General features: G+C 41.5%; 1 protein-coding gene across 1 annotated transcript in view; it reads left to right on the top strand.

The window, feature by feature from the left end:
- The first annotated feature begins 2,692 nt into the window (after positions 1-2,692).
- The window catches only part of NUP205 (nucleoporin 205), an 82,449-nt gene continuing 68,670 nt past the window's right edge, over positions 2,693-16,471 (top strand). The window contains exons 1-6 of the mRNA XM_044990010.1: positions 2,693-2,844; positions 6,434-6,576; positions 7,731-7,902; positions 9,010-9,154; positions 10,360-10,519; positions 14,848-15,076. Of these exons, the coding sequence (XP_044845945.1) occupies positions 2,817-2,844; positions 6,434-6,576; positions 7,731-7,902; positions 9,010-9,154; positions 10,360-10,519; positions 14,848-15,076 (877 nt within the window). The 5' untranslated portion in view covers positions 2,693-2,816. The remainder of the gene's footprint in view (positions 2,845-6,433; positions 6,577-7,730; positions 7,903-9,009; positions 9,155-10,359; positions 10,520-14,847; positions 15,077-16,471) is intronic.

Here is a 16,471-nt window from a genome sequence, read left to right as displayed (position 1 = left end):
TGTCTCTCCCTAATTCATCCTGACTCTCCAGAGTCTTTGCTTTCTCTGTATTATCTCTTTTCTTTCCTCTCCTATCCTGTTGTCTTTCTCCCCTCTACTTCGTTAGTATTTGCCGTCTGCTCTCCATGGATATAGTTTTCAGAACATGGTTTTGCAGCAAGAGAAACTTAATTTTAATAAAGTTCAAGTGGAAGAATGTTAGGCTATTGGCCACTGACATAAATGTGTCTCTTGAAGGCATCTCCTATCTCTATGGGAATATGCTGAAGATAAGTTGCAATCACTATAATGGCTGGAAGAGCCTTGCAAGATATATTATTTCAAAGCAGGAGGGCAGTAGGTGATATTCAGATGTGGGAGATTTGTCAGATATTAATACACCTTCCTTAGCTCTAGATATGTGTTCGAGTCTCTTCTGTGTATTTTCCTCTTAATTTCTGACAGTCCTTTCCTCAACTTTCTTTTGAGACTACTGATCTTGTCACAATTTAAATGTTCCTTGCCCCATGTTGAACTCCATTGGGATGGCTAGATCCCCTAGTGTCCAGGATAGGAAACTCTAGTCCATAATCAAAGACTACAAGAGATATGATTCCAAATCCAATACACCCGCTTTTAGAATTGGTCAAAAACGTTAGGAGTTTTTAAAATTAAAAATTGGTTTTATTTTTTGATAAATTATTTTTTTCCAGAACAAAGGCCATTTTTCTTCAAAAAACATTTTTTGAAAATATTTGTTTCTTTCAAAATTTCCCAGTTTTTTAATGAACAACTGCAGAAATTGAAAATATTCAGTTTTTGAAAACCTGAAATGTGTTTATTGGTTTATGGCTTTTAGTTGAAAAATGGGGAAATTTTCTGTCTATAGAAATGAATGTAATCATACACTTTGCTTAGGGGACCCATTTCAGGCATATTTTCCCACAGTGACGGCTCTAAGGAGAGGCACCTAATGGATAAGTGCTCCAAAACGTCTGTTAGTCTATAAGGTGCCACAGGACTCTGCTGCTTTCACCTAATGGAAGGCACTTTCTTCATCAGGACCTGAAAAAGGAAGGGAGGAAAAAAATTGAGAGGGATAAAACTTATATATGTTATTTTCATTATGTAAGATGAGTGTTATGAAACATAGTATCTGATTAGAGAGACAAGGTGAGTGAGGTAATATCTTTTTCTGGACCAACTTCAGTCCTGGAGAAGAGCCCTGTGTAAGCTTGAAAGCTTGTCTCTCTCACCAGCAAAAGTTGGTCCAAAAATAGATATTACCTCACCCACCTTGTATCTCTAATATCCTGGGACTGACATGGCTACAACAACACTGTATGCATAGAGTCTGATTGGCTCATAAGGTTCCAGTTGTGGCCCTGATACTGTGAACACTTATACATGTGCCTCATTTTATTACTGTGAGGAGACCCACTGAAAATGTTTTAATAAAAGTAGAAAACACATTAATACAAAGAAATCATTAATGTGAAATTATTAAGGAAACAAGCACACTAACACTAGGGTGACCAGACAGCAAGTGTGAAAAATCGGGATGGGGGTGGGGACAGGGGCGGCTCTAGGAATTTGGCTGCCCCAAGCACAGCGGCACGCCGCAGGGGGCGCGCTGGCGGTCACCGGTCCCGCGGCTCCGGGGGACCTCTTGTAGACGTGCCCGCGAAGGGTCCGCTGGTCCCACGGCTCCGGTGGAGCATCCGCAGGCACGCAGTCATGACTGCGGAAGGTCCGCCGGAGCCACCTCCCGCCCTCCTGGCAAAATGCCGCCCCAAGCGCGCGCTTGGCGCGCTGGGGTCTGGAGCCGGCCCTGGGTGGGGAGTAATAGGAGCATATATAAGAAAAAGGCCCACAAATCGGAACTATCCCTATAAAATCAGGACATCTGGTCACCCTAACTAATGCTTCCAAATAACTTCTCCTATTAAGACTGTAATTGCTATAGAACTCACTTCACAGACCACAATATAAACTAAGATGCACACTGTTAATACTTGTTTTTATTAAAGTTGTGTCATTTTTGTAAATGTATCTCCAGTGGCTTCCAGTAGCAAAACCAGGAGTCAGGGGACATGAGATCTGTTTCCCATTCAGACATTGATCTAGTATGTAACATTGCAATTCAGCTTATTAATATACATTCTAGTAAAAAAAAGAACTTTTCTGAGAAAATTATGAAGGGTCACATAGAGGAAGGAAAGGTTGATCATTGTGACTACTTAAATAGGTTATTAATATAAGCGTTTGAAATTCTAGGGTTTTTTTAAAGCAAATAGTTTATTTATTTATTAAACAGGACAGTAAGATAATAGTTTTTCTCCATTCAAGGGTGGGTGAGTAGAGTTTGTCTCTAGCGTGGTCCTTGTGCATATGAATTTTTTTGCACACATGATAGTGGGCTCACTAGTAATGTGGTTTTGTATTGAGCAGAATAAAAGTCCTGAACACATCCATCCATCCTGTTTCACTCTTGGTAAAAAGTGTGGGGCCGATGGGCTACGTGGGAATTTTAGTTTAGTCATTTGCATAACTTCGTGCGAGCCAGAAATGAACTACAATTCCCAGCATGCATCGCGCTCTGGCGATGAAGACCCCCGGCTGTCAAAAGGCAGCCCTGCCTGTTTCAAAGCGGCCTGGGGTGGGCCGTGTAGTTTACAAACATATTGGGGACCTTCCCACTAGGGTTTTATGGGGAGCAGCGTCTCCTGTAGCCGGCGAGGAGAGTGATATTTCTAGGCAGGCAGGGCCTCCGGCGCCCCCAGCTCGTTCTGGGCCTCTCTGCGGCGGCGGCGCCTGCCTGTTCGTTGATTTCCAAGATGGCGGCGCTGTTGGCGGTAAATTCAGGTAAAATGAGCCTGAGGGCGAGGCCGGCGCGGCACCGGCTCGTGCTCCCCTCGCCTCTGTCGGCAGGCGGGGGCGCCCCGCCGGCCCCTGTCCCAGCGCGCGGGGCCAGGAGCTCCACGAGGGAGTGGAGGAGGCGCCGTCTGCGGCCCCTGTTCCCGCGCGGGGTCTCTCGGCTCCGTCCCGGGCCCGACGGGCGTGTTGGAGGCCCCGGCTCTTACTGCCCCGCCCGTTTCTCGGAGTCTGGGTCCGGCGGCGGCTGCCGGGCGCCGTGTTCCCACCTGGTAACGCGCGTGCGCCAGCGGCCCCACCGAGGAAGTCAAATGAATAAATGGGGCTTGTTCTTTGCCTTCTGGTTTCTGAGCCCCTAGGGGCTCTCCCCCTCCCACCCCACCCCCCGTCGTTGTTCTCAGCAGCCGCCAAGGCTAGAAACGCACCCCCAGCATGGAAATGAAAACTCCGAGTCTCGTAATCACAGGAGTCCAGGAGCTGGAGCTCTCAGAAAAAAAATGTGCCCTGCATCAGCAAATCCCATGACAACAGTTTAGACTGCTGGTGAGCTGAGCCCCCAGATTATGATGCTGACCAATGCTGTCTCATTTCCTTGTAGTCCCCCTGTCTGCTGAATCCATCTCTCATTTCTTGTCTCACTCTTGGCCTGTAAATTGCTTGGTGCAGGGACTCTTTGTTCTTTTGCACAGTGACTGGCGCAATTGGGTTCTGGTCCAAGACTAGGGCTCTTAGCGACTACAACAATATAAATAATGAAATTGTGAGAGTTGGCAACCTAGGTAACATGAGGAAGATAAGGCTTTGGGAGGCAGAACTCCCTGCTCTGTGGTGCCATCTGGTGTGTTCATGCCTGCCTAATGGGCGCAGGGAGTTTCCCTCCAGCCCCTATATTTCCAACATCTAAACCCTAACCTTTTAGAAACAGCCCTACTCATAAATTGGAAATAGTGGAACCAGATTTAGCCGCATCCTATGAACACTTGAAGCCAATGGCAATACTCCCCCCACTTAAAATGAAGCATGTACGTGTGTTAAGGATTGAGGCCATAGCATGTGGCTTATTCTTCATGAGAAAGTTTATTTCAAGCCACAGCAAAGAGTCTAATAAAACACCCATGAGATTATGGGAGAGAATAATGGGGCTGCAGCTGGGGCCAAATGAACTTTTGGTAATTGAGTGCTGCACGCATATGAACATGCACATACATTACTATCCTCAATCCAGTTTAGTGGGAGGACATGCTGTAATTCCCACCAGGGTACTATTGTTGGACCCTGCTCAGAGAATTGAGGCTTAGCTAATAAATGGTGGAAATGTGTCCCCAGTCTCTTTCATCTTCTAGATGCTGTAGAGTGGAAAGCACTTCACTCTCCAAAGGTTTTTTGTTCCCTTCCCCTTTTTTGTCTTCCCCAGTTTCACAAATTTTGGTGTCTTCCTCTGGTTATAACTGAGTGAAATAGACATGATTGCTGCTCCATTTGCTGCTGTTTCCAAGACTGTTAAGAAACAATGAAACAGATCAGAATTGTCAGTTTCACTCTGCTACTATTTTCACTGGTTGGCTAGGGTGAATTGCTAGTTGGACTTAAACTAAATTGATATAGGCCTTGTGTAAACTGACTTATGAACATGTATATAGAGGTTGCATTGGTTTAACTAAAGCTATGTCTTCACTGCAAAAAAGTATGACTATCTCAGTGTAAACTCATGGTGGAGAAAAGGCAAGGGTAGTTCATTCCTTGAGTAGTTAGTCAAGGTAAACCCCAGGTTGCCAATATAAAGTTGATCTCTACTAGTAACACTGAGTTTAAAAACTATCAGTGCCTTGTCTCTGTATACTATGAGTGTACCCCTGAGATGTTGCACTTTTTTGCAGTGAAAACAAAGCCTAACCCAGTTTTAGTTAAAGTATTTCAAGTTGTGTGAGTAGACAAGGCCTTAGATTGAAAACTCTTTGGGGCAGAGACCATCTTTATGTTATATGTGTTGTGCAATACCTAGCATAGTGGGACCCTGATCCTTGATTTGGTGGCCTCTAGGCATACTGCAATACAAATAATAATACAGTACTCTTGATGGTGATTTGTTTTGAGAAGAATATGAAAGTTGTTTCAGTAATATCAGATATATCCAGCAAACAAAACTTTGGCATTTCTATGTTAGATTGGTGGCTGGTTATTTGGAGAGGTTTTTTATAAACCATCAGAATACTAGATTATACTTTGTAGGCAGGAATTATTTACCAAATATCACGCCTTCATACTGTTGCCAGTTTTACTAGATTGAAGAATGATTCTGCATTATGGTATCAGTGTTTGAATATAAAGGTTGCTGTTGATAATGTAGGATGCTGTTTTTGTGTATGTGCTGAAGAAAGAAAGTAAGTAAACTTTTAGTGTAAGCTTCCTAAATTCCTCCCTGTGCAAAGAAACTTTGATCCAGAATGATATCCTTTCTAATGTGGAGAGATCGCTCATCCTCAGAGCTAAATTGAGATATAGCATTTCCAAGTAAAACTTGTGCCAGTGGCGACAAGTGGAGGAGAGTTGAATTATAGAGTAGGGTCTGAGACTTGGCCTAAATAACAATTGGTGATGCTGGGTAGCTTCCAAAAATAACCCTTGTGAAAAGCATCTCAGTGTACTAATTTAATGCTGGTTCATTAATCTTTTTGTATTGTAAAACAAATTCATATTTCTATAACTGACTTTTTTTATTGCTGTAGAGGATGAACATGTATTATCTAGTCCTAAGAATCTATGTATAAAATATTAATAGCCAGAATTTACACTTCTGTAAGATGTTTATCAATGCAATGCTTTATTCAGTATTCTTTGTTTTTGTTTACTGTATTTCTCACTCTCCTGCCATTATGTGGTATGGCAGCAACAAACATGGGGGAAAAAACCTTATTAATATAGTACGATCTGGTGAATAAAAATCACCTTTTAAACTGTACTTCTGTTAATATCAGAAAAGGATGATTACATTTGAAAGGTTATATATATATAACTTAGTAGCTTAACAAAATGTTTTACGTAGACAGATGTAATGATAAATCAAGTATAACAGAGCATTGTTGTTCACGTGTGGTTTCTGATATTGTTGATTTTGTTCCATTTTGGTCTGTTGTATCAACCGCTGAAATCAGGAAGCTTGCCTTGCCTCACCTGATTCTGGTACACTCTTCAACCCTTACTTATCCCAGTAGTCCTACTGAAGTTGATAGGATGCAGGATGAGGCCTATATTTGTAACAAATACGTCTGTGTAAAGAAAATATGGTTCCAGAATTTATCAGCTGTCACCTTTATCTCTTCTCCACTCCCTTCCCCCTCCCTGCCCAATCCAAGGAGATATCCACCTCCCAAAATAAGAAAAGCATTGTCTTTATTCAGTGGCATATTCTCATTTTGGATGTAAAAGATTTGTGTGCATAACTTCCTGTGTTTTCACGTTGAGATTATGCAGTAAATCTAAATAATAGTCTGTTTCTAGAATGTACTGTGTGGAGAAATTATCTTTCCTCTACTCTTCCCACTTTCAATATGATTTATTTTTTTTTAATTTTTCTTTTTAGCTGCCAGTTTGTGGGGTCCATACAAGGACATCTGGCAAACAGTGGTAAATGCTATCTGGAAAAGGCAACCTGAAGCCATCCATCTCCTGGACCAGGTTTTAAAGAAACACAAGCCTGACTTTATCTCACTGTACAGAAATCCGGTAATTAACTAACTTTTTTTCTCTTTTGTAATGGGTTGGGGAGAGACCAGTGTGCTGTTTGTCTTGACATTTTTTTTTCTTTTTTAAAATTAGCCCCTACCTTATAGAGTTATAATCTTGTGTTTTATGTTTATCCAATGCCTCACAAAATGAGGTCGCAATTCTTTAGGTGCTATAAGAATAAAAATTACTTGAAAGAGTCTTATTATTTATCTGGCTTCTTTTGCAATTGAACACTTAAATAATTTGATGTTGATCATAATTTTGCTTCATTGGTTTTCAAACAGACTGTTTGGAGAGGAATAATTTATTTATCCATCATGATACCCTCTGCTCAGTCAATCAAGTGCTGATGGGTTTTTCTACTTGATCCAGGCTTCTGAGATGGAGCACATAATTATTTCTGCTTGTGTTTTTTCCATGCTTATGATGCAGTTACTTAAGCATGCCAGCAGGCAAAGCAGGTAAGCATCTGAAAATAAAAAGCATACAGGATGCTCTTTCTGAAGATTGTGGGATGAGGTGGAAAAACCCATTTAGCACTTTATTGATGGAGGAGTAGATATCTGTTTAGAAATAACATTACAGTAAGGGAAAAATACCTTTCCTGCAACATTTATAGTAGAAGTTTTCATTTTTATTTGTAAAGTTGTTAGGTTGAAGGCTTCAGGCACATATAGGATCTTGTTTCTCTACATTTTAGCAGTTGATTGACATCCAAAAAAGGAATAATGTATTATTTGTAAAACAGTTTATTCTTTAACAGTTTCTCATCAACATGTCTTTCATCAAGGTTAGATCAGTTTCTGATGGGAAAATTCCTGTTGGGAAAATATCAAAAGCTATTTTGAGACCTTAAATTATTCTAAGTAAAGTAAGCTCCAGCACTGATGATATAAGGTCATTTTTGGTATAGCCTCACAAGAAGCCCTGTTCTGCATTACAATGTGAAATAACTTTGAGGACAACTTTACAATCTACATGTAAAAAATGTTAGGCTTTCATCACAAGCATTGCCTACATGTCAGAGTGGTAGTTGTAACTAAGAATTAATGTGACAAGCTTTGCTTGCTATATGATCAGCTTTGACAGAAATGAATAATTGTTCAGCATCTTGCCATTTTGGGAACTTCTGTTACTTATTTCTTTTATAGCCAAAGAATGTGCAACAGCACGAGAAGATTCAGAAGGCAAGTACTGAAGGGGTTGCCATCCAGGGTCAGCAGGGTACCAGACTTTTGCCAGAGCAGCTCATCAGAGAAGCCTTTATCCTGAGTGACCTCTTTGATATTGGAGAGCTGGCAGCTGTTGAGCTCCTTCTAGCTGGTAAGGAGGCACTGAACTGTGGGGACAATAGTTTAATTGAACACTAAATGTGTCCTGAGAGTTTGGGGAAATTCAATTCTTATAGGCTTCTTATTGGACCTACTCGTTTACTTAGAGCTAAGCACATGTTTAAATGCTCTGTTGGATTAGGGCTTTAGTATTCAACTCTGTAAGATGTTCATAAAGATCTAAAATTATTCCTGGCGCTGTAATGCAGTAAAAAAATATTATTTTGATTCCATTAAATTATTTTAGTCAGTCATTGTAAAAAGGGGAATAATCTGTAGGGAGCTGACAATCAATATTGTTAGTTACTTTGAACAAGTAATTTATCACTGGATTCAAGAAATAAATTGATTTTTTTTATAGCTGATTATTAATTTCTCGATAAAACTATGTAGTAGTGATTCATTTTGTGAAGTGTGTATTAATTGTACTATGTGCCATGACACAGAAACTGATGCTCAGGATATGAATAATATTGCAAGTAATCCATATTATCTGGCAGGCAGAAAAGTGATGATGTTTTTGAATTCTCTGTAACTTGAAGTCTTTTAAATCATGATTTGAGGATGTCAGTAATTCAGCCAGAGGTTATGGGTCTATTACATAGAGCGTAGGTGAGGTTCTGTGGCCTGCAATGTGCAGGAAGGCAGACTAGATGATCATGATGGTCCCTTCTGACTTTAAAGTCTGTCTTTTTAAAAAGATATTCCATTAGGAATCATTATTAGCTACTTTGTCACATCTGATACGAGGTTTTGGAATATTTTTATTAAATGTGGATATGACCGTGTTGTTCACCTGTGAAAGGTCACCATGAAGTCCTGAAGCAAGTTAAACAAAATTGGAAATTAAGATTTTCTGTCTGAATGAGCACTGAAAAACTGACTTTTAAGTATAATTAAATTATTGGCCTTTGCTTGTGCAGTGTATGAGGCTAAGAGAAACATTTGTTTGTAAATATAATTTGGACTCAGAGCTTTGTTATAGGCTTGTTGTACTTCTCTTTTTTAAAAAAATAAGACGATCAAATACAAAGATGTGATTTGATTATGTATGTGAGGGTTGGTTTTTTTTGGTGGTTCTGTATTTTTCATTCTGTAGGGGAGCACCAGCAACCTCATTTTCCTGGACTTACAAGGGGTTTAGTGGCAGTTCTTTTGTATTGGGATGGAAAGAGATGCATTGCCAATTCACTGCGAGCCCTCATCCAGTCACGGCGGGGCAAGACATGGACATTGGAACTCAGGTCTGTCTTTTAGTGACATCTGGGACTTGGATATGAGTCATGCTAAAGAGCTCTCTGTGTTGGCCACTGATGGATTCTAGGCGGGTTAGTTTTTGGGGATGTAAGAATTTTCCGATTCGTTCACTATACCTTGATGGTATTGCTTTCTTGTCTTTTCAGCACAGTATTCTTCCATATTTTGAATACATTTTATTGGTTACCTGGGAGTCTCCTTTTCTTCTGCTGCATACCCCTTCACCGTCTGGCTCTGTGTTGTGGCAGGTGCTCTGCTCCCTGCAGGGCCAGTTCATGCTGCTCCAAGCACTGACAAGCGGTAGTGACTCAAGCATGATGTGAAGTGCTTGTGTCCACTACAGAGACTGAGTTCTCGGCCTTTGCAAGACTCCTAGCTCTTACAATCTGGGAAGCTGAGAAGTTTTAACTTATTTTTATTTAAATGCAAATTTTACTGTAGAAATGTATGTGCATGTGAGGTGCTCTTGGTGAAATACAAAACAAACACAGTATACAGTAGAAGCATACCATGGCTGGTTGACTCCATGTAAATAGATTATGCTAATATAGTTTGTATTGAGTTGGGATATAGTGTAATCACAAATACCCTAGTGTAATAGGGATGATCAATTTATGGATCTCTCACTGGAGTGGAGGGGCTATGGAAATTTGCCCAGTTGCAAGGGTTGTTGAGGAAGAGAAGTCTGTAGAATGTGAGTGTGGGCATTGTTACTTACAGTGAAGGTAATGGAGGAATTAGAAAGGTGCACGGCCCTGGGAAGCTGCAAGTGGGGCGTGCAGCCCTGGCTGCAGCCCCCACCAAGCCTGGTATGCTGAGGGGGCTATGGCTCATGGCCCCGGTTGCAGCCCCTGGTGGAAACTGGGGGGCTGAGGCACATGGCTGCGGTTGCAGCCCCCACCAAGCCCAGGATGAAGTGGGGCTGGGGCGCATATCCCCGGTGGAAATCCCGGGGCTGGGGCTGCAGGGTCCTGGTTCCTGCCAGCCCCAGTTGCAGGGCAGGGTCACATAGTCCTGCCTCTGCCTCCTGAAGCGTAGAAGTCACGAAGCTCCGGTAAAGTCACGGAATCCATGACTGCTGTGACCTCCGTTGACTAAATCGTAGCCTTATTCATCACATTTCTTCTACTGTGATCAGGAATAGCATTATTTGTTGTTTCAGTTGTTAATATGTTGTGTCTCTTCATTATAGCACAGAGTTGGTGTCCATGACAACGCGCTTTACAGATGAGCTGATGGAGCAGGGTTTGACTCATAAGATCCTAACTCTGGTATCTCATATCGATGTGAACAATGAGTTTGAGAAACTACAGAGGGAGCGAGGTCTGGGCAGCGAGAAACATCGCAAAGAGGTAAGAGAATCACTTTGCCAAATTACTGCAAAGATTAAAATGTGGTTGTAATCCCCTGGAGAATATATTGTTTTAAATTTGTGCGTCTCATCTGGAATAAAATCTCATTGGCCGTTTGTTTATTTCTTTTTAAGTTATACTCCCGTTTTAGATCATTTTCTCCTCATCTGCTACTTCTTTCACTAACTGATTGAGGGCAGGGTCCAGGACATTCTGTGGATCAGATAGTGAACAGAAATGGATCAACCAGACGGTTCCAGTTTTTAGGGTGGGACACTACATCAAATAAAAGAGAGGATTCAGTTTGAGGAAGCAAGAACTTGTGCCCGTAGTTGTGTTTGGATGGTGAGGAAAGACTCAATGGAGGCTGTATGCTGCAGCTTTCAGGAGTAAAAAATAAAATTCTGGTTTTTGTTAGTAGTTTCAGACAGGGACTGCTCAGGTAAATTAAAAGCGCTCTCTCAGCCTGCTGATCCACTATTGATACTCTTGTCATCTCCTTCCCTTGCTTGTGATTCTGACTTTTTTCCTTCCTTCAGATCTGCTGGTGGGTTGTAGTGGCATCTTCCCCCTATCTCCAAAATTCAGCAAAGAAGTAGAAGCAAGGCCAACAGAAGAGCAAATTAAATATAAAGATATAGCATAAAATCTAAAGCACAAAATAATTTTGATTTTACTTTAAGCACTACAAATAAAAAAAAAGGAGGGGGATTAAAAATGGAGAACTAAATTTCAAAAATAAACAAAACAGGACAAAATAGGGTCCAGTCACTTAAGCATATTTTGTATATCTAGCTGTGTTAAATTTAATATGGCAAGACATATGTCTAATTAATAGTAAATACTGAAAAGTACTTGAAAATAGAGTGCTAATTTCTGCACCCTTTAAAATGATTGTGCGTGTAGCCACTGTCTGCAATGGGAAGTAGATCAGACCCAAACTTTAACATTACAAGTGTTTTTTCTGTGCTTACAGCTCATAGTGACAGTCCTTCTGAAAAGTATAATATATGGTCTTGGCAGTTTGGGGGCCTAAAGCAAGGAGCTAGTCTCTCAACTACTTTGATGTTACTCCAGGAATCATGTAAAGAACAATGATATTTACATTACATTTTTGTGTATGAATGTTAAACCAACATTAAAGCAGATGAGAAAATGTATTTCAGACCTTTGCTTCCTTCCATATGCAATTTTACAGATGATACTCCAGAATATTCTACATATTAATTAAAACTGATACTATAGTCAACTATAATATGCATACACGCACAAATCCATTGGAATATTGAAAGATTATCTAATCAGATTTTCACTCTATTAATAAAAAAACATGCACAATAAAAATGGGACGTTGGCAGATGGTTAGTTTTTATATTTTATCAGAAATGGTGAGCATGTGTCAAGTACAGTTTAGAATCTCTTAAAATACAGCCAAATGACATCTGATTTTTACTGAGTAACCCAAAGGCACAAAATCAGTGGTGTAGGGGCAGGTGCGGCTCTAGGAATTCGGCCGCCCCAAGCATGCAGGGGGCGTGCTGCCGGTCCCGTGGCTCCGGGGGACCTCTTCCAGACGCGCCTGCGGAGGGCGCGCTGGGAGGGCGGCAGGCAGCTCTGGCGGACCTTCCGCAGTCATGCCTGCGGGAGGTCCACCCGAGCTGCGGGACCAGCGAACCCTCCGCAGTCGTGCCTGCGGGAGATCCGCTGGTCCCGCGGCTCCGGTGGACCTCCTGCAGGCATGACTGCGGAAGGTCCACCGGAGCCGCCTGCCGGCAAAATGCCGCCCCAAGCGCGCACTTGGCGCGCTGGGGTCTAGAGCCGGCCCTGTGTAGGGGGAATATTCTAGGTTTGAACTCTCTGTCCCCTTTAACTGATATACAAAAGCTGTTCAAATACAGGATGGACTTTGCGGGAGTGGAGAAGGGGAAAGGAAGAGAATCTGTTAACAGATAAAATGCATAAGAACATGAAGAATGGCCATACAGGGTCAGATCAGTGGTCCATGTAGCTCAGTATCCTGTCTTCCCACAGTGGCCAGTGCCAGATGCTTCAGAGCGAACGAACAGAACAGGGAAATTATAGAGTGATCCATCCTCTGTTGTCCAATCCCAACTTCTGGTAGTCAGAGATTTAGGGATATCCAGAATGTGGGGTTGTGTCCCGGACCATCTTAGCTATTGCTGGACCTATCCTCTATGAATGTGTATAATTTTTTTAACCTGGTTATATTTTTGCCCTTAACAACATTCCCTGCAACCAGGTCCACAGGTGGATTACATTGTGTGAAAGACTTCCTTATGTTTGTTTTAAACCTGTTGCCTATTAATTTTATTTGATGACCCCTGATTCTTGTGTTATGTGAAGGAGTAAATAACACTTCTTTATTCACTTTCTCCACACCAGTCATGATTTTATAGACCCCTATATATGCCCACTTAGTTACCAGTCATTTGGTACAGAGCTGATGTAAGTGATAGGTTACACACCATAGTTATTAGTAATTTTGTATTTGAGTTCCTTCAGAACTCTCGGTGAATACCATCTGGTCCTGGTGACTTACTACTGTTTAATTTATCACTTTGTTCCAAAACCACCTCTACTGACACCTCAATCTGAGACAGTTCCTCAGATTTGTCACCTAAAAAGAGTGCCTTACGTGTGGAAAATCCCCTCACATTCTCTGCAATGGAAAGAATTCACTTATCTTCTCCATAACAGCCTTGAGTGCTTCTTCAGCGTCTTGATTGTCCAGTGGCCGTAGTGATTTTTTTTGGAAGGCTTCCTGCTTTGAGTGTACTTTTAAAAAGATTTTCTGGTTTAGTTTTTGCGTCTTTTGCTAGTTGCTCTTCAAATTCTTTTTTGGCCTGCCTAATTATATTTTTACACTTGACTTGCCAGAGTTTACGCTCCTTTCTGTTTTCCTCAGTAGAATGTTATCACTTTGTACTTACTTGTGGTGGAACTTTCAGGAAAAACAAACAAACTGTTCCCTGTCAGAGAGCAAATATATCAAATTTCAGTCTAACAAATACATTTTTGGAAAATAAACTGAAAATCATGCCTTTAGCATGGAAATGCTTGGGCAACCTTTATATAGACCATGCTGCTTGCTCCATCTATAATATGTTAAAAAATTGATGTATGATAAATAGCAACCATTTTACATATCTTAGGTCCTTGAACAATCTTATTTATGAGTTTAGTGTTAGGATAAATTAAAGTATTGGCTTTGTGAGAGGGGTCTTTTTAGTTTGAGGTTTTACCAAGGCTTTGAATACTAATATAGGTTTAGAACATGCTTAGAAAATGCCTGTGTGCATTAGAAATTAAAAATGGGTTTACACACTTTATTCCATACATTAATGGAGGCTGAAAAAGTACACAGATTCAGACTCTCAGGGTTGTCTAGATGTAGGGCCCTATTCATGGACCAATTAATGGTTGTGAAAAATGTGTTATGGACGTGGAATCTGATGTTCCCTGTGAAATCTGGTGCCCAGCCAGGGGCTCCTACCCTATATAGGATTCCAGCTGCTAGTCCTGGCCAGGGATTTGAAGGGACCACACTTCCTCCCCTGCAAGGGCTGCTTCTGGGGTGAGTGGGACCCACCTCAGGGATCAACCCCAGCTGCAGGAAGCTCCTTGGTGCCAGCTGTCACCTCCTTGCGCAGGGAGGTGGTGGTGCCAGCTGTTAACTCCCTACATAGGTGGGAGACTGCTGGGAAAACCGGACATATGGCAAAGCCCCCTCTCAGCCCCATACCCTATGACTCTCACTTCTGCACGGCTGCTGGTGGTGGTGATAGCTTTAGAGCTGAGTGCCCGGCCAGCAACCTTCCTCTCTGGCTGCCCAGCTCTGAAGATGGTGCCTCTGCCACTAGCAGGGCAGAAGTAAGGGTGGAAATCCCATGACCCCCCTACAATAGCCTTGCGACTCTCCCAACCTGTCTGCTTTTTGGGTCAGGACCACCACGGTTACAACACTGCAGTTTCAGATGTAAAGATCTGAAAACATGAATTTAACTAATTTTAAACCCTCCTGGCCATGAAATTGACCAAAATGAACCATGAATTTGGTAAGGCCCAATCTATACACGTGTAAATCCTATTCATGTTAATGGCGATGGCATATATATATCAAGCCAAGAATAAATCTGAACTGATTCAATCATGTTTAAAGTACAGCAGTTTCACAAATTCATTTGGGATTCCAAATAAGCTTGTATAATTGGTCCTAGTCATATTGACTGACTGAGTAAGACAAGCTTGAACAATTTGAAGATAATTGTATGAAAATAACTGTTAATTTGATTTTTTTTTTAAACTAGGTTTCTGATCTTATCAAAGAATGCCGACAGTCATTGGCTGAAAGCCTGTTCGTCTGGACCTGCCAGTCTCCACTGAGCAAGGATGATACTTTAATCCTTATTAGTTATCTGGAGAAAGTGACAGTTGAAGCTGATGGCTTATTGGACTGTGTAAACTTGTCCCTCCTCATGGCTCTTCTTTACTGCTTTGATGTCAGCTTTCTAGAACAGAGCACAGAGGATCGTGAAGGTAATGGGAGAGTTTTCTTAAGTTGTGGAGATAGGTATTTTATTATTCCACAAAATGTATTCGCTTTAATTGTTACTACCACTAACATTTTAATAATTATTTACTACAGTAAGGCATCGTACTTGAGTGGGGTAAACATTTGAAGTAGAAAAATTCTTGGTACAGTGAAAATACTTCAGTGGGCTAAAGATTGACTTGAAACCTACTTATAGTGCTGTACTTGATACTAGATGAAAAAAACCTGGGTTCAGTTATGTAGGTAATAGAGGAAGGGCCTGGTCTGAGTATGGGGCTGGAGTTGTAATCCTGAATTTTATTGATTTCCTTTGTGGCTTTGGGTAAATCAATTTAAATTATTTATGGCTCAATTTCCTCATATAAAATGGGGCTGAGAATACCGACAGGGATGTTGAGGTTTAATTCATTCATGTTGAAAGAGTTTTGAAGATGAACAACTATAATGTTCTAAGATTCATTATGCTGTTTACACTCTTACACACACACTGGTGCAGTTACAGCTGACTCAACTTTTCTGACTTGTTCATGTAAACTCTCACCTCTAGCAGTGCAGTAACGTAACTTTATGGAATTTCTCTCCTTTTTTAAATAAGGGAGGAGCAAGTGAGTAAGTAATTGCAAATTAGTATATTTATTTCAATGTGCAATGGGTCAGTCCTTTTTTTTTAAGCTAGGGAAGGTGCGAGTTTCTGTTTCCCTTTTATATTGATGGAGTCTGACATTTATAACTTTCAGAGTTTGTTGCAAGGCCTATTGATTTATGTGGGCTTCTGTTTGAGGAAGGGAGATTGAAAGAGTCAAATTTTGGTTTTTGGAAGGGAGTCATTCAGGTTGGCTTTGGTGGTGGTAGTGGTCTTTTTCATAGCTTTGTACATGCATCCTGAGAATGATGGCTGCTTTTTTTATTACATAGAGAAAGAAATAGTATAAAATGTATGTTGAGTCATAAAACTTTTAAATGGATGCATATTGTGTAGTAACTCCTCACTTAATGTCGTCCTGGTTAACATTGTTTCGTTGTTACGTTGCTGATCAATTAGAGAACACGCTCGTTTAAAGTTGTGCAATGCTCCCTTATAACATTGTTTGTTTGGCAGCTGCCCGCTTTGTCCACTGCTTGCAGGAAGAGCAGCCCGTTGCAGCTAGCTGGTGGGGACTTGTAACCAGGGTGGACAGGCAGCCCCCCTATCAGCTCCCTGCTCCCCTAAGTTCCCTGTGCAGCAGCTGCCCAGCAGGCTATCAATTGCCAGGCAGTTCAGCTGTGCCTTCCCCCGCTGCCGTGTGCTACTCCTGCCCTCTGCTTTGGAGCTGCTCCTGGGAGCCTCCTGCTTGCTGTGTGGGCAGTGGGGGGGTAGTGGTGGGGGGGGAAGCAGAGGG

Source organism: Mauremys mutica, chromosome 1, assembly GCF_020497125.1.
Source record: "Mauremys mutica isolate MM-2020 ecotype Southern chromosome 1, ASM2049712v1, whole genome shotgun sequence".
NCBI lineage: Eukaryota > Metazoa > Chordata > Testudines > Geoemydidae > Mauremys > Mauremys mutica.
The sequence above is the reverse complement of the archived record's forward strand: the minus strand, read 5'-3'. Positions and strand labels throughout refer to the sequence as shown.